Here is an 18,529-nt window from a genome sequence, read left to right as displayed (position 1 = left end):
CCATCACTTCAATGTTAACTTTGCTCGACATCCAAAGGACTGCTAGATTGGTAAAGCCAGACTGTAATATGAGACAGACAATCTGCTTGATAATGAAATTTCTGTGGTAGTTATAAACATCCTAGAGTTCTTTAAGTAATTTAACTATCAGCATAACCATGACTACCTCTCTTTGATAGGCTGAATCATATAATGGATATGAGATGCAACATGAATATAATGCAGCTCAACACTGATCCTTTTGTTTTATTTGCATTTTTGAATATTAGACTCAGCTCATTACAGTACAGCACAGAGATATATTTTATTTATCCTTTCTCCTGCTCACTCATTCAGCATAAACATGGCCAAGAGACTGGATTATCTGTGAGAAAGAATGTAAGATCAAGTTCCAGAAATGCAGTTAGACTTTTGACATGTTTTTGAAAATGTACATATCCGTGTTCCTGTTTAATTCAAATCCAGTTAATTAAACCACTAAGGAGCATAGTGTCTCCCAACTTCAATTAATTCTACTTCTACTGTGGTGTGGACACATGAGTGTCTGTTTTATGTGTTTATTCTCAAGCTATATATTATATTCTAATGATAGCTTTTTCTTTTTTTTTTCAAGAATATTTAAAAAGAGAGAGAATATTCACACTCTTCTTTCTTTATTTTCCGACTTTATTTTTAACTCATTTCCCACTTTTCTGTCCCATCCTAGTTGGCCACCATGTGGATAGAGACTGGTTTGTCCTGTGTTAAATGTGCTGAGTGGTTTGATCCCATCCTGCAAAAATATCTCAGGAAAATAGAAGGGAAAGCCTAGATTCCTCTTTACTATGGGGAAACAGGATGAATACCACGATCAAAAATAAAATGAAAATTTTAAGCAAGCAAGGTGAGATAAAGGGAGCAGTGCAAAGAGGGAAGAGTGTTAGCTTTTCAGCTAGAAATGCTTCAGATACTCACATTTTCTTTTTTCCTACACATATATCAAGGGCAGCAATCCCAATGCACAGTGAAACTAGAGGAACACATTTTACTGAATTTCTGCACGCACAGGTATCTGTCAATCCAAGTTTAAATCACTTAGTGTTCACCACAAGCTGTGGGAGCCCCAGGTGACATCAAAATTTAGATTTTCTACACGGGATTCTGCATCGGATTAGCATCAGGTGGGGTTTCCACGGTCCAGAAATGTCAATAATCCAACACAGAATCACTGTCAGAGATTATATGAAGCTTCACCCCTATAGTCCTTCATTTTTTTCCTCATGTCCCACATTCAGAGGGAGTTGAACATTATCTTTTGACAGTATTTGACTAAAATAAGAACTGTGTAGTGGTTTCTTGGTGGCCATACATGAACTACATGTGAGCCATACACTTCCTGAGCTCTTCATTCTGTTTCCTTTAGCTTGTTGCAGGGTACAGACTGTGAAGGCTTTTTTGCTGCATTTCTTCTTCCACGTAGGATTCTTTACTTCCTGTATGAAGGTTTGTTCTTGGCATTGTCTGAAAGTAGTTCATCACTGCAAATAACAGTTATAGCCACCAGAGATGCATGAGTATACTTTGGAGTGAATCAATAACACAGTTCTGTATTTTCATTTTCTGTGTGAATTTATTGCTCTTTTCCATATCTCCATAGAGTGAGTGCCTATCAGTAGCATTCTTAAAATTGCCTCTATCCTTGATCTGCACTGGAATTAAATGTAAAAAAAATAAAGTATCTATACAAATGTATATTGGTAAAGAACAAGAGGGATGCCATGAAGGACTTTCTTTTCACAGCAGTGCAGTAATCCCTAGACCAGAGTTTGCGGGAAGACAATGGGCAAAAGATGCTGGGCTTATCCCATGGCACTTTTCTAGCTTTCATCTCATGCTTTCTGTAGGTGTAGATATACTGTGAAAGGGAAAAATCTCTGAGACAGAAGTGATCCAGATGATGTGTAAAGGTTTGGAATTTCTGGATGTACACAGGCATGTATGGCACAGTAGCATGGCACGGAGCACAACCTAGCACTAGAAAAATATATGATTTGTAGGATTTTTAAGAACTGCTGATCCTGGATAGAATCCAAGTTATATTCATGTATTATAAAATGGCAGTGGTATTAATTAGATACAGTGTCTTGTATTTCCTGGAGTTATATAGGCATATTTTTGTTTAATAACATAGGATTTTGTTGAACACAACCTTGGTATGTCATTATGGTAACATGCAAAAGAAGCTCAACTCCCCATTTGCAGCTTTATAAGGTGACAAGAGAAATCCTTAATAACCCACAAGCAGAATATCATAAAAGTGTTTCACACCTGCCCCCCTTCCCACACTTTGTTGGCAGCCCAGCAGTGTATTGAATTTAACACACATTTACCTGCAGTGAGCCAATATTTTCAGAGGATCAATGTTTAACAGCAGGACTGTACTACTGTTCTTTGTAAAACTAGCATGTGAATGGATTCAGCCTTTGAAGTGATTTTTCCAAAGTGCTGTAACAAGAAGAAGAGAAACCAGGCATCCTGGCTCTTCTGTAAGCAACCTGAAGGCCACACCCTTTGCAAATAAGAGAGTTATTGTCAGTTGTCATTCTTTGAGGGTATTTATTGCCAATAAAACCACCATAATCGTGCTTGGTAAGGTAATACCAATTCCAGAATGTAGCCTTTGCAAAAATTATGACAAAGAGAGGGAATTCAGTAAATAAGTGAAGTACATGGCACAGTGGAGGCTGGCAGCTCTATCTAGAACACATAATCTTCTTTTCTTATTTTTTTCCCCCCTGATTTGTCTTCCATTTGTTTCTCCAGTCCCTCTTTATTTCAGCAGTTCCTGATACAGGGATGGTATGTTAGCATGCCTTAATATTGAACAATTTACGCTTGTTGTTAGTTATACATCATTTAAGGCTGTAATCATAAATTGTTCAATCACAAGGTTTAGTCAAAGCTAGCATTCTTTACTGATGTCTTTTCCCAAGGGTGTTGAAAATTCGATTGTTCAAAGTGCAAATATGGTTTAGCAATCCATTCCAAGAACCATTTATCAGAAATCCTAAGGAGGTAATATATAAAAGTGGGATAGGAAACCTGCACATTAAATGGGATTTAGCAGCCAAAGCCTTTGGAACTGCTTTCCTGTGAATGACTGGAATGGAGCAGAACAAAGTCAATTACTGACTGTAATTAAGGAGTGGATGCATTTAAACTGTAGAGAGCAGTAGCAGTCTTCTTGAAACTGTCTAGTAACACTGAAGATTAGTCTGAGGAAAGAAAGAAAAAGGACTTGAACTATATCTTACAGAAACTATATTTTAAATTAATTCTCTTCCCTCCATTCTATGATCTGTTTTTACAGATTTGCTCATAAAACACTGATAATATATGATTATCAAAATAACACATTCAGACAAAGAAATTTTCAACATGTATTTTGCTTTGGTCTTGTTAGTAATGGAGTATCTCTTTTGCATATCATACACTACAAACGTTTATGCAGTGCTGAATACTTGTTTTTTTAATAAAGCCTGAATTTACTGAACGGAAGACTGAACTATATTGTGTCCTTTTTAAGCCTTCAAAATACAGTAAATCTAATTATATATGCTGCTTTTACTTTGAAAATGTTATTCTATTTTATAATTTTAATAATGATTTGTTTATACTGGGAGAGAGGCATTAGATTGAAATGTTGCCTGTGTTTAGTCTAATTCATATCTGCCTGTATACATTAATAAATTGTGATATAGTATAATACATTTTGAACCCAAACTTTGCCATGTGAGCTGTGAAAACTAGAGGTCAGTTCTTTCAACTGCTCACCTTCAGTTGAATTTTGACTAATTTTTTTCTTTTCATAAAGGGAACAGTGTGTGTGAATAGGGATTAACATATGATTGTGGACTAATAAGGGAATTAAAATTTCCCCAATAAATAACTCTCCCGTGCATATGGGGAACAATTGGGTGGCTGGAGGTCTGATCTGAACGGGTATGGATGGGACGGGATGATCATCTGCAGCCAGGCAGCCTCTGAGCCAGCACGGGGGACCATTCCCACATTCTCTGCAGCACTCTCACAGGATGTCTCTGCTAGAGCTGCGCTGATGGGATTTTCTTTAATGCTGATGACTTTAGAAACCTTCCTTACAGGCACTTCCTCAATAAAGGGAATGTTATAGAACAATTAAGAAAACATTAAGTTCTTTTGTGTGGCTTTTTTTTTAATTTTATTCCTGGTAGTACTTCAGTTTTAAGAAAGAAGTGTGGAGTACCCAGGCTAGTGAGGAGCTGTTTTTTCTTTTATGCTATGGTAAAAACTCTTGACATAGGGCAGATGTAGTGAGCAGTAGCACTTCAGGTTAATGGATTTACATAAATAGGCTGTGCTAGGTCTCAAAGGCTTTGCTCTGCTTTTCCTCTCACTTTGGTCAGAAAATAATATCTGTTGCTCACTGTGTTCAGCCATTCTCCAAAATATACCTGAAAAGTTTTTGGTCCTGAATAATACCATGTCCCAGTAAGCAGATTAAACCTGCGTCGTCAAAACACAAAAATTCAATATGCAATCCCACATGCAGATGCTATTGAGTTATGCACAGGCAATTCTTAACAACAGAAAATAAGAAAAAACTTGTTTCAGAGCTGGCAGGAGCTGAGCTGGTTTGGACAGTGGGCAGGACAAGCTCCTGCCCCTTGCAAAATGTAACCCTTCATTCACTCATCTGCAAACACACAGAACTGCTGTACCCTGAATTATGTTTCAAGCACCAGCTGAACAGTCCTGGGGCAAAACACTTCATAGTTTTGTGCCTCAGTTTTGACATCTGTAAAATGGTTGTTTTGACCTGCTGTGTAAAATACCTGGAGATCTGCTCTGGTGTATATATGTGTGTAATATATATATATATATATATATATATATATATATATATATGATGTAATATTACTATCAACATGGTTTGCAGAAGTTCAGATCAACAGAATATGTGCATGTATATTTCCACAAAATATTGTTAGGCAGTGAAACAGCATTGTCATGGGATTGAATATGCTTTTGATAAATATTCCCAGTGTGTGGGTCAAAAATGCAAATCGACTCCCATTCAGGCAAACTGGGGAATTATTTTCATGATAAATGGGCTTCTAATTACTCTGGTACAGCCATCTTTGAAGGTATTTTATTATTATTATTTTATTATTATTTAATGTAAAAAAGAGTGACATCATTAATTTTACTAAAAGTGGACTCTGGAATTACAGGTATATAATAAATGTGTAAATTTGAGGTACCAGATCTAAAAATGTAAATGCAGGTACAAGATATAAAAATAATATTGCCAAAATGGAAATGGAAACTGAAAGTAACAGGAATTAAATCTCATATTGCATTCTTTTCAGGGTGCTTTGACTTACATTTGGGCTGTGCCTTGTAGCACTGAGTTTCCTGGCTTTTTCTAACTTTTGTCACATTACTGTTACTTTTGCACTATTTGTGTTTGGGGGTTGCATTGCTGAGACAATATCTCATTTGTTGTGACATACTCAAAACAGTTTTCAGACAGAGGTTCAAAACTCCTCAGTAGCTCAGCACTCTAGCAGATAATTCTGGGTACAAAAGAAAAAGATTTGGGTGCGTAGGAGGGAAAATAGAAGAAAATATTCTGTCCAGTATGTGTTTTTCTTACCTATGTGTCCCATGCCCTCTCCAGATCACGACAGTGTCAGGAAATGAGTTTCTCCTCCAGTCAGATATCGACTTTCTCATACTGGATTGGTTCCACGCTATCAAAAATGCAATTGACAGATTGGTATGTATTTGTTTTGGCTGTTACCTTTATTAATTAAGATGTAGCAATTTCAACTTCATTTGCTTAGGCATCTCTACAGGTTTTAGGCAGTCAGCAGCTAGCTAGACATTCCTTTTTCTGAAAGATATAAAAATATGTATGCAAATCTACTAAAAAATGTCAGATAAACAAGGTTGTTGAACAAAAATGTCACTTGATTCTTGCCTTGAAATGGAATGCTGCATTTATTTTTGAAATAACAAGGACATTGGTTTGCTGAGGGTTGTAAAAGCACACAAGCACTTAACTAATGAATTTCTGCATTTTCTGTTTATGTAGCCTACAGTATATAATCTTCAATAGAACTATTAATACATTTGAGCCTTTTATGAATTTTTGTATTACTTATTCAGAAGAATAACACTAGCGAATAATATTCTTTTGTAACTGATTGCTGTTATTCTCCCAGGAAGGCTGGGGGTTTTCTACTAGAAGTAAGCAGGGCTGCATTTTATTAAAACAGTTTTTAATTGCTAAACCAGATTCAGCTGTAGCTTTTTCTTTCTTTTTTGCCACTCTCAGTACAAATTCCAAATGCCTTCCTCCTATCCCTGCCTGATTCAAGAACATGTGTTTTCAGCGGGCACTGACTTTCCTTGTTCATTGCAGAATCTAGTGAGAGAAAAATATCCCCATTTCTTGCATTTCTTTCCAGAGGTTTTGCTGCAATGAAATTGGTAGAGCAGGCAGAGGCAGCCTCTTTGAAAGGGTTAATCTGAACACAGCTACTGTTTCCTTAAAGAGCTACAAACATTATATTACCCTGAGGCTATAATCAGCCAAGGAAAGTTTGATCTGATGATGTATGTCTTCATATTGTGCATTTCATTGGGTGTGTGAGGATATTGATATCCTACCAAAGATTTTGGGGTGGAGTTTTCCATGGAGACTTACAATACTCTCTCCCCCCCCCCCCCCCCCCCCCCATTTTTCCACTAAACATCTAATAGACTTAATTTTTTCACTGAAATTAAAGTAATACAGTCGCATCAGCAGCTCTGAGTGTGCAGTGAACCACAGAATGTGTGGCTGGTGGGGCACAGCTTGTAAATGGTTAAGGTACCAGAAAGCAAGGCTTGCTCTAGTGAAGGTTGGCCCTTCCTGTGCGTGCAGGACAGTATGCCACCATGAAGTACTCGGTGACCATTTCCTACATGTAATTTATTTCAGTTTTAAAACTCTGAATGATTGTTTAAAGCCTTGCAGCTTCCCAGGTGTTAGGACAGCTAAATCTCACCTGACCAAAGCACTGTAGGAAAAGATGTGATATTAGCCAAATATCATCTCCTTTTTTCTTTTATTTTTTCTTCTTTTCTCCCTTAATAATCTCTAATTGTCACTTTGTAAGCCAGTGAATTAGAGTGAGAGAAGTGCCCCCTCTTTCCTAAGCTTAGACCAGCAGAATTTAACCCTGAATTTGTAAAGATGTTTGGAACAGTTGGGTTTGCAAGAACATTTACTATTAACTATCTAAACCAGAAAGGCAATTTAAACAACCTTTCTCTTTGTAAGCATTTGGAAGTAGCCTGCAATGTGGAAATAATTTTAGTCTCTAAAGCCTAAAGAATTAGGCCTTTTGTTTTCCTCACTTAAATGGGAATTTATCTCAGAAATTAAGACCATTCTGTCAGAGCCATAAAAGCCCTGCCATATGACAAATATTTCATTACACTTTCCTTAAATTATATACTCCCTGCATCACTTGCTGTGTGTGTGTCTGTTAGTTTCTGATTCTGTACTGGCATTCTGTAATTTCTTGCATCAGTCTTACAAATAATAATTTTATTAAAATCACACACACACATATACACATATACTCTTTTCCCAGCCAAAAGAACGGAGTTGTACATCGAGAAATTTGGAGTTCAAACTCAGAAGATCCTCCAGCATCGAATTACTGAATAGCTTAGACACTGAATCCAAAGAACCAAAGCCTGAACACAGAAAATCTCTAAGTAAGGCTTTTCTCTTTTCTGATTGTTTTCTTGTTTTTTCTTTCCTTTTAAAATAACTATGCCATTACAGGGTGAGATAATTTTTATTACATAAAGAATGTAAGGAAGATCACTGAGAATTTTAAAGCTCAATGTGTTCTGTGCTGATATACATAACTCGCATTTAAGTAAAGATAGCTACTAGCTCCACACTTTTAAAGGCTGACATTCTCTCATAAGCAAAATAAATTTGTTTAGGAGCAAAAACATTGATTTAAACCATTTATTTTTAAAAATTAGCAATATGAATCCTATGTTAATGGTCTGTGGCAGTTGCTTTGTTTCCATTTTAGTAAAATGCCTCAAATTGCCAGAGTAATTTTGCCTGTTGTATATTTATACATGGAATTGTTGAAAGACCTGTCATATCATCTATAACTGACAATCAGTGATATACCTATAATTTTATAGAAGGTAAATTCCAGGGATCAAGGTTTATTTTTATCAGTGTGATTAGAAAAGAAAGTGATCTAAAACCAGCAGGGAAGTGCTTCACTCCACTGAGACTTTCCTTTTCCAGTGTGTGCTGAGATGCTCATGATATTGTGGGCAGTAGATGCAGAGGCTAGCGATCACCTGGAATCACTCATTCAGCATTCTTTTGATTTTGTCCTCTCATTTGAATCTTTTTTTTTTCTTTTTTTAGCAGGAGTTTCACATTCTGCTATGTGAATAGCTTTAGACTCGCATGCTAGTATGAGATACCTGTAGGTACCAAAGTGCTGTGTAAGAATTTGCCTGCATGTGCTTCAGTGCAAGATCAAAGCCTTTGATATTACATTAAAGACACAACATCGTTATTTTTAATTAGAATTATCCATACAATCATAAACATATGCACACACATGCATGTGCTTGTACACACAAATACAGATATTCATTAAATAGTCTCTTTTTGCAGACCAAAGATTTTTATAGTCACTGTTTTCTTATTATCTTGGAGATCGGGGTTTTTAAAAGCTTTTTCCTTCTGTTATAAAATATAAAATAGCCTGAATGTAGCTTGTGAAAAATTGTCCCAATATCTTTGTACTGTGTGTTACATGGCATTTCTCAGAGGAAGAAAAATAAGACTGAGAACATGGTAAGTTTTGAGGGTCCGACTCTGCTCTTATTGTAGCTAATAGCAAAACACCCATAAACTCTCTCCACACTTGGGGAATTTTTATTTATTTATTTATACTTCTCACATATCTATCTTTAAATAATAATTTGTCAGACAAAACAAAAAAGTGGATATAAACAGGGGAAGAGACTTGGCCTACATTTCTTTTCAAACCTTAGAGAATCCTGAATAACCTCTGTTTTGTTAAAGGCTATTTAAACTCTTAAAAAATGTGAAAATATCTGCTGTGAAATCTCACTGAATTGAAGCTTGCATTTAAATACTGTATATTGGATTGCTTCTAAAATATGTATTCAGAACTTCTTTTTTGGCCCCTTGAGATCAAGCAATTATGTGGAATTAGAAAAATCATATTATTCACTTACTTATTAGTAGTCTAAGCACAAACTGTATTGTCAGTTTTCTGCCTTTGGCTTTCTGTGCCCTTAATGTTCACACAAGTATCGTAGCCAGAATTATTGGCAGCTAGAGCCAAAATTGCTTTAAAAAGGCATGAGAACTGGTAATGACACATTGTTAGCAGTTAACAGGTGGTCGTTTCATTGTCCAGTTTGACTGCAGAGCACAGAGAAGATATGTGAAATATCTGCAAGTGTGTTTATGAAGTTCTTACAAAGTTTAACAATTTTATAATTTTATAGTGCTCTTGTATTATTGACTACTGCCACTGCCAAATCCAAACAAAGGAGATTTTTTAAAGATGGCGCAAAACTCCCCCAGTTTAACAGAGAAGACAAGCAAGTGATGTGTTAGCAGGCCAACCCCCCCAACAATATTTAGTGGCATATTCAGACTCATTTGTATTTAAATTTTCTACATTTTAAGGGCTGCGAAAAATGTCCAGTTTTAGAATTGATATTGTTGTGTAACTGGGGTTTTTTAGTGGCATAAATATATGAAGGACAGGTATATTCTAACCTAAGTATTCCAGTAATTTGCTCTTTAATTCAAAATTGGGGAGACTGCCCGTAGAGACTTAGTAGCAGGAATTTGGGTTTTATGTTTAATCCTAATTGCTTCTGCTTACACTACAAAGACAAATGATAACTCTCTATTATGGTTTTTTGAGCTGTAGACACTGATTTCATTGAAAATTGGGCTTAAACTGCCAGGCTAATTTCCAGAGTTCACAGAGTGCTTATGGTCTTGGTCATGAAGCTTTTCAGTGGCTTCTCATCCAGTCTGGTTGCAGCTCATGTTCTAATTCAAGTTTTCTTGACTGAAGAGGAAACCAAGGATAGCCTTGGGGAACATTACCAAAATAAATAAAAACCTTATCCTGCTCTCAAATACATGGAAAGAGATTACTCTTTCTTTTTTTTTTTTTTATTATGCCAACTATTTCACTGACTTAATTTATGCAGCTAATGCTGGGTCAGAAAGAATATGTTTTTCACCTTAGGAATCCCCCACATTAGAATATATACACATTTTGTACAAGGAAACTGTCTTGTGGCACTGCTCGTTATACAAATAACTGTTGTTCTAAATTGATAATTTTTTAAATTAATGGCAGACTTCAGAATTCTAAGTAATTTAGTTGTCATTCAGACTGTAGAATTTTTTGGCTTTTTCTTCTAACATTGCCAAAACCCCTCCTAATTAATATAAATTATAATTGGGTCTTCTGGTAGGTGGTCTGCCAAGTTAATTTTTTACTGCATGAAATCAAACACCAGGGTTAGACTGAAAGTAGAGATACTCTCAAGGTGCATGGAAGGTAGGGAAAGGATCTGTGCATTGCACAGTTCCCAGAAATCATTCAGCTTTCGAAAACCCAAGAGATCTTACTATGGCCATGGACAGCAGGATCTGTCAGAATAGTCAAGCAAATTACAGGCAAGCAAACCAACTCCACACTCTCCACTAAGCTCAGCATTTCTTTTTCTGTTCATGGTTGCTTTATAGTTTGCATTTTGGCCATCATCTGGGAATTCTGTCACTCAGGAGTGACCTCTTGTGGAAGAGCTGGGGCTGGAGTCACTATCGATTGTCAGACGGGATCAATTCCCCTTGTACTCCCCCTTTTCTGGATAGAAATAAACGGCTTCACAGTAGGAAGAGTGCCCTTTGGCTACTGTATCAATCTGAGGGCTGCTCTTGTCAAAATGCACAATCACAAGCTTGATAATGCAATCCATTCCCAAAGCACTATATTTCCAACTTGTTCTCCATCATTTCCTTATGGCGTCACATTTACTCAGTTTATCACATTCTTATTAATATTTTAGGTTTCCTTGAAAGTGATGGAATTCTATTTTTATTACAAAAGCAACAAGAATAAATACTAATTGTTGTCAGTTATTTCCTTATGTAGTGGGAACAGTAATCTGTTCCTCAGCTTTAGGTTGCCAAAGCAAAATAATGAAATATTTTAGACATTTAAAAAATCTGTGATATTAGATAAATGCAATTTGATCTCCTTGTTTGCCACATAAAAGCTGGAACTGCCTGCATTGATAAGATTGAATTGCATTATTTTTATTGTTTCTACTTGCATATTTTTCTTATCTTCAAGAACATTTTACTTAAAACCCAGTGGTTAATCATGAAATCCTGTGACAGATCCTGGAAAATCTCTCCCATATTTGAATTCTGGCTTGAGGTGCCACAACTACAACATCAAGATTGAAAAAGAATAAATATATATATGTGTGTGTGTGTGAAAAGGGAAGTCTTGATGGGCTGTGCAGTATTATTGCAATTCATGATTACTTTCATGTCTTGATAAGAGCAGTCGGACATCCAGGCACCATTGTGCTAGACACAACGCGACAACAAAGTAAGACAATTCCAGCTCTCAGCCTGAATAAGGACAAGTTGCAACAGGTGGAAAAAACAGACAAAAGCAGGGGTGGAAGGAAAAGTTGACAGCAAAGCAGACATGTCATGCATATTAAACACCAGGCTTAGGATTCCTTTCCACTCTTCACTAGGATCAGGATCTTAGCCCTGGCATCCTCACCACCAGCCAACTCAAATAATGACATTTTTCTCACCTAAATTCTTCTTGCACTTTCAACAGGCAATGATGATTTTTTTAGTCCCAAAAGGTGATGTGTTGCTCTGGGATGCCACAGCCCTCACACTCTTCCCCTGAAATGGCTGTAGCGAACTGTCTGGGAATATGCCTCCTCGCATCATTTTAATCAGGAAAAAAATAACCTCTGGATCATAATTTTGAGTTGCCTTCAGAGGTGTTTGCAGCAAGTTATCTGGGCTCTGAAATTTGCTTTGGCTTCTTAAAAGGTACAGTTTAAGTCAAACATCCCATCTCTAGTATTTAGTCAAGGACTGTCTTTGTACTTTAAAATTACCCAAAGTTGCCTTTATCATTTCACTCACTATTCCTTATCCCAGAAGGCTGAATTTTGAACCTAGAAGAAGCATGGCATATAAGTATTCCTAAGTAATTACTAAAACATCCCAAATCATCTCTGAATGCATTTTGTTAGATAATTAAGACTGTACAATGCACTAGTGCTGGAACAGCAGTAGAAACCCAATTTGTTCTCTCAGTGGACATGATGGAAGAAATGGAGAATTCAGTGGAGCTTTAACTCTTTTTGGCTTCATGTGGTTCTTGCCCCTTCCTTGGATCATGCTTCTGCTGAGGGCTTGCTTGAGGGTTTAAAGTCTGTCCCCACACACGACTGTGTTTTTTTTTGTGGCAAACGCTGATGCTATTGTTTATCTGCAGAGGGAAGGGATGGTTACCAGGGCACTAACACATGTATCTGTGCAGCTTCATCTGCTTAAATAGCACGAAGAAAAAAAGCTGGAACTTATTTTGTTGAAAGCATCACTTAGAGATCCTAGAAAAAGGACACCTAATTACAGGCAGTGCAGAGAGAAGAGCCTGTATGATTTCTCTCTATTTCTTCCTAACATGTAAAAAGGCTGGAAGTTTGGGAGACCATATCTTGGGATGTGGTGAGAGCATTTACTGGCTCAGACAAACTTTTTGAGGGCCATATTCTGAGGCAGCTAACAGAGTCCTTCACCCATGTAGGGTTACTTTATTGATATGCGGCTAATTAGAGCAGTAGAAGTGGGAAAGCACTCCATTTCTCTGTTATCTCTGATAAAGTCTGAATTCTTTCCCTTTCCCAGCCCACACATTTTACTGTAGATGTGAAGTTCAAAGCCAGTATTATTACATTACAATGTTAACATTATGTATAGGTCAGTTTTATTATTTTTAATAAAACCAAGAAATATAAAGCAGTAATGTATTTTAGTGTAGCATTACCAGTGTTAACAATTAAAACATAAAGCAAAATGAAAACTCTATGCAAATATGCATTTTTCTACTGCAATGTTAATTTTGTCACTGCAGCTTGTGTGTTTGCGGCATTTATTTATATTGCATCAACAGGAACACAGTCAGCTTCAGACACCAAAAAGAGCTCACAAAAAGAAAATGCAACACACTGCTTATGGAGGGTGGAAGCATTCATTTAGATTATAGGACTAAACTCACTCTTTTATATAGTTTTACTTTTATATTTCTCTGGAACATTTACTCTAGGTAGGTTGTTTTCTTCAAGATTAGGAAAATATCAATTTAGCAACAAAGAAGCAATAATATTGGCATTTTGGGAACAAAACATGCCACATTCACAAATTGTCTCACTTCCACTGATAATAGGAGATTATGTTGCACCCAAAATTCCAACTGGCTGTGACTAGCTCTCAAAAAAAAAAAAAAAAGTAATTTTTCCTGAATTTGAGTATCCTGTTTCCATCAATTATAATATAATGTTTCCTTAATTCTTTGTTTTATTTCTACTTCACTTTCCAAAGTCCTTCCAGAGTTTACTATTTGCGTTGAAAAAACATATTTTTAAATTGGGCATAACCAACTTCCATATAAACATTTGGCAGGGAAATCAGTGCATGTTCACTTAATTCATTTTTATTGAACCAAGTCCAGAATTTTAGTCAGGAAAAAGTTAGATATTAATCATATCTGAGCAAGATCATTAAATTTTCCTTTACCTACTAGAACAGAAGAATCATTATACAACCATGAGAAGTTAACTCACTTATTAATCTTTACAATTACATAAAAGTGATCATTTTTATAGTACTTAAGAGTAGCTTTTACCCATTACATGAAGAGTATGTGGGAATATTACAATATAATATAATGTATTTTTATAGATGTGACCTGTGACTCATTGGTCTGCTTTCTGACATACAGCTCTCTGGAAAAGTTATCTGTTTGAGCTTAGATAATCTTTAATTGTTTCACATTCCTTATGCTCATTTATGGGGCATACTAGTAAATAGGGAGATAGTCACTGAGTTATTAATTACCTCATTATTACTCAATTATCACTACTGCATTCTTCATTTTTATGGAGAATTATATCATAAAAGAAGGTATATTACACTGTCCACCACAGTTAAGTATGAATGACAGTGATAGCTAATGTAAGACTGAATTAGTTAAAGAAAATCAATCAGAAATCACCACTATAGATTACTATCTGGTTTCTTCTGCCTTTTCCAGCAAATGTTTCTCATCTTTGACTTTGAAACGCAACAGTTTAAACTGGGTTCTTGTTTCAGTGGACTAATCCCTTTTCATAAATCATGTTCAAGTGCTGAAATAATTTGCACATCGTTTAAAGAGTATTTGCTTTGAAACATTCACCTTAAGCCCTTTTGTATATCCTTTCTCTCAAAAGATTTGCAATATTTGTTTTGTTCTCTGAGGTATAAAAGACCTGGGTAAACTTTATTCCTGTTGTTTCAAGATTAGTGAAATAAAATGCATAGTTATGCAACTGGGATTGAAAGGAGCTTTAGTAAAGATGATCATACATATGACTCATGGGAGTGTTATAACAGAAAATCTCCTTAGGTTTGTCCAAAACATTGTTGAAGGACTTAAGTTCAAAGGACTTAAGTTATGAATCCATATTTTTTCTTTGTTCCAAAGAAGTGAGATGCCATATATTTTTCTTAACAAAATAAACTCCTACATGCACATTGTAGATAAACTTGATATGGAGTGAAGTAGAGACTGGATAGTCATGATTACTTTAAGTTTTTTCCCACTGAACTACACATACTGACAAAGTGTTTAAGAAAACTACTTTTGGGGAAAATATGCAGTTGTTGTTTCAAACATACCCTTGCATCAGAAAAAGCAATTACAAAGAAATCAAGCATTTGGGGTCTTATTGGAGTTAAGCAGTTATGCCCCTTCCCACATACTAAAGGTGAGGTTGACTCCCATGATGAGTATATTTACTCTGACTTTTACCACTTTTAAGCCCAAATATCCAACATATCTGATAGTTTGTTTCAGTCTCCTTACTAAGTAGGTCTTTGTCTGCATTAGAAATTAAAACTAAAGATTTTTGTATATTGTACAGAATGTCTTCATTTCTGTAGTTTAAAACAATAGACAATGCAGACAGTTACATCTGCTTGATGCTCTATCACTTGCATTGTCAGTATATCTTCATTTCTGCATTTCTCATCTACAGTGAAAGAATATAGGCTGACAACTGATAACACCTAAATAGACACAGGCATTTTCACTGCAATGGGAAATATTTTAGGCTACTGCCTTTGGAAAGAGGTCAGAATCGGAGCAAGTGAGAAGGATTTGCTGAGATTTGTTCTTTGGATATGAAGAGAGAGACCAGATTTCCACCATTCCTGTGAGCTTAAGTCTGAAGCCTCTTGCTGTATTTATTGAAATGACTACCCCAATTTCAAGTTTGTAGCCAGGAAAAATGGTTCTCACACTACACTAAATTCTGAGGTTTCGATACTATTCATAACTAATCCAGATGCAATCCTTCTGGCACTTTGGGAGGAATGTAACAGAAATCAGGAGGTTTTTAGGTTATAAAATTCTAAATGAAGCCAAATCAGAGAGACTGCAAGTCAGTCCTTAGATAGGAATACCCACTGTCCAGACTCACCTTTTTCCCTGTGGCAAAATTATTTAAATGTTTGTACCTTCCACTTTGGAGAACGTATTTATTTTAAATTGCAACCTTCAAACCCAAATATCGAAAGACTAATTTAATGAATGAAAGTATGGGACTGTCTCCTGGACAAAGTGTATTAGTGCTTGCAAAGGAAAAGCTCTTTGTAGGATCACTTATTAGTTCCACCAACTGCCTACTGATGTGCAGATAAAAATATCATGCCTGTGAAAGTCAAAGTGTGGAAAACCATGGAAGGGTTAATGCTGCTTTATCAATTAAGTAAAAGATTGCAACTAGCTGGCTTTAAATACTGATGTTGAAGAGAACACTATGACGTATGCGCATTTCCCCTTACCACCAAGGATATTTGACTCCATTTAATTAATTCCATTGGCCATTGTCTTAAGCATGTCCAGGATTCACTCAAGAGGAATTCATTTGTGTTACTGTTATTGAAAAGTGTAACATAGCATTATCTGCCTCAGACAGACTTTTCGCAGCATTGAATCTATTCCCCAGTTCTTGAAAACTACTACCCCATTTGATTCCTTCCATAATTAATGAAATTCAGTAGTAATGCTTTTACCCCTCAGCTCAGGCTGAGTGTTCCAAAACTTCAGTTTTCAAAGCTGAAAGCATTTGTACCTAAATGGGCATGTAATTTGTACCCTAAGTTGTACCCTAAGTTGTACCCTAAGTTGTACCCTAATTTGTACCCTAAATGGGCATGTGGTACATATGTGTGCTTGTGTCAGCATTTAGCTAGCATTTTATTTTCAGCAGTTCTTTTCTGTTTCAGGTGTACCACTCCAAACAGAGTTATAGACAGCAGTCTTACTCCTACTTCTGCTTGATTTGGTAGATTAAGCCAGCCAAAACTTGCAGTTGTTTTTCCTATGTTAGGCTGCTTCTCTTTTTACTGATTGTCCCAAATAATCCTTTTCTGAATCTGCCCTCATTTCAGACTATATTTCTTGCACCTGGATATTCAAGGAAAGGTCTTCCCACAGCCATGGGAAGTGGAATTTATTCTTCCATATGGAAACGGCTCGCCTGATATCATTGAAGTTACGTATTCATTTGCTTCATGACCCCCCATTTTTTTAAAGTTAAAAAGTAAACAGGAACATATAGATCCTGCTGTCCATTAACCCTTTGCAACAAATGCATTCTCTGAAAACCAAAGAGTAAGCCTGACTTACGCTTTTTTATTGCATATAAATTTAGTTCCTACATGTGGTAATGGCTTTGTAACTAATTTTTAAGGTGTTAAGTCTAAAATGAAAAGTAATATTCTTATAAAACAGAGCAACTATTTTCAAACAGCGTATTTTAACAAAATTAAATTAAAACAAAATACTGCAGTGTTGATACATTAAAAATAACACCCAACCCACCCAAAAAAAAGAGAAAAAAAAAGAAAAACAACAACAACAAACAACCAAAAGACCAAAAGTTGGGGAGGAAAAGGCTTAGCTGAAATTATCATGTCTGATATAAACTGATGGTTATATTCATCCCACTAGCCTGGCATTTTTAAAACGTGGTGAAAATGTCTAATATGTATCTGATATTTTGCTTGGAGGTAACATGCCTTCTGGGGTAAGAATTAAAGGGTAGAGTAAAACAGAGGCAAATAAACCTGGTGCTGTCTTGTCCATAATAACTTTTGGGAGGAGTCTATGGAGTAAACTGGCTTCTGAACAGCACCCAGATTTTCTCTTGGGAAAAGATGCCTGGAAGGACCAGAAAGTTGATTAAAAATTAAGCAGTGTAGATGATGATTTCAAGATTACACTTTTACTGTCTTTCAGGTTGTACATATATTTCACTTAAATCAAAATCTTTGTCTCATTGCTAAGGTTTCTAAGAAGATAAGAAGTTTTGTTCCTGCAAAAATAAGCTTTGTATATGTTTCTGTGGGAAAAAATATATACATATTACATATGAAAACATATGTATGGTATCTCTCTTATCAGTATAATATTAAGGTTGGTTATCTTAGGGTGCTCTGATGCTCCTTCCTTTCTTCATATGGTGTTATTTCTGTGATGTGTTTGAATGAAAAGCAAAAGACAGCACTAAAAGTTAGGAGAATTAATGAAAGCATAGCATTATAATATCTGAATTGCTATACAATCTTACCTGAAGATCATTGAGTATGATGAATCAAGGGTAGTACTGATATTAAGGTAAAATTGCAAACAGTGTGATACTTGATTTATTGTTGCAACTTTGCTTATAGTATAAGTTGTACATTAGTAATTCCTGAACTGGAAGCTGAAGTCTTGCCTATAACATCCTTTGCCAGGTTTCAGATTTGGGGCATCTAATAGTTTGAATTTGGAATTCACTTATGAAAAAAGTAAATTTTGTTGTTAATTCCTCAAGTGGCTTGAGGGATGGAGACATAAAAAAATGTGAGGAACAGGCTTAAGCAGAGAGGAGTCAAAATGGTGACATGGAGAAAGGGAAAGAAAATGAAAGGATCCTGACTCACTGCTGGTTTGTTGAATCATTTGCCTGAATTTTTCTTTCCTCTGGGGGAATGTAGCAGATATTGCCTACTGAATGTGAAACAGTACCACGCAAACACAGCAGTCTTTTCATCGGG

General features: G+C 36.0%; 1 protein-coding gene across 1 annotated transcript in view; it reads left to right on the top strand.

The window, feature by feature from the left end:
- The window catches only part of ARHGAP15 (Rho GTPase activating protein 15), a 330,968-nt gene that overhangs the window by 161,707 nt on the left and 150,732 nt on the right, over positions 1-18,529 (top strand). Inside the window, exons 7-8 of the mRNA XM_005153752.3 lie at positions 5,702-5,800; positions 7,668-7,794. Coding sequence (XP_005153809.1) covers positions 5,702-5,800; positions 7,668-7,794 — 226 coding nt within the window. The remainder of the gene's footprint in view (positions 1-5,701; positions 5,801-7,667; positions 7,795-18,529) is intronic.

Source organism: Melopsittacus undulatus, chromosome 4 (genome assembly GCF_012275295.1).
Source record: "Melopsittacus undulatus isolate bMelUnd1 chromosome 4, bMelUnd1.mat.Z, whole genome shotgun sequence".
Lineage (NCBI taxonomy): Eukaryota > Metazoa > Chordata > Aves > Psittaciformes > Psittaculidae > Melopsittacus > Melopsittacus undulatus.
This window is presented reverse-complemented; position numbering and strand designations above follow the sequence as displayed.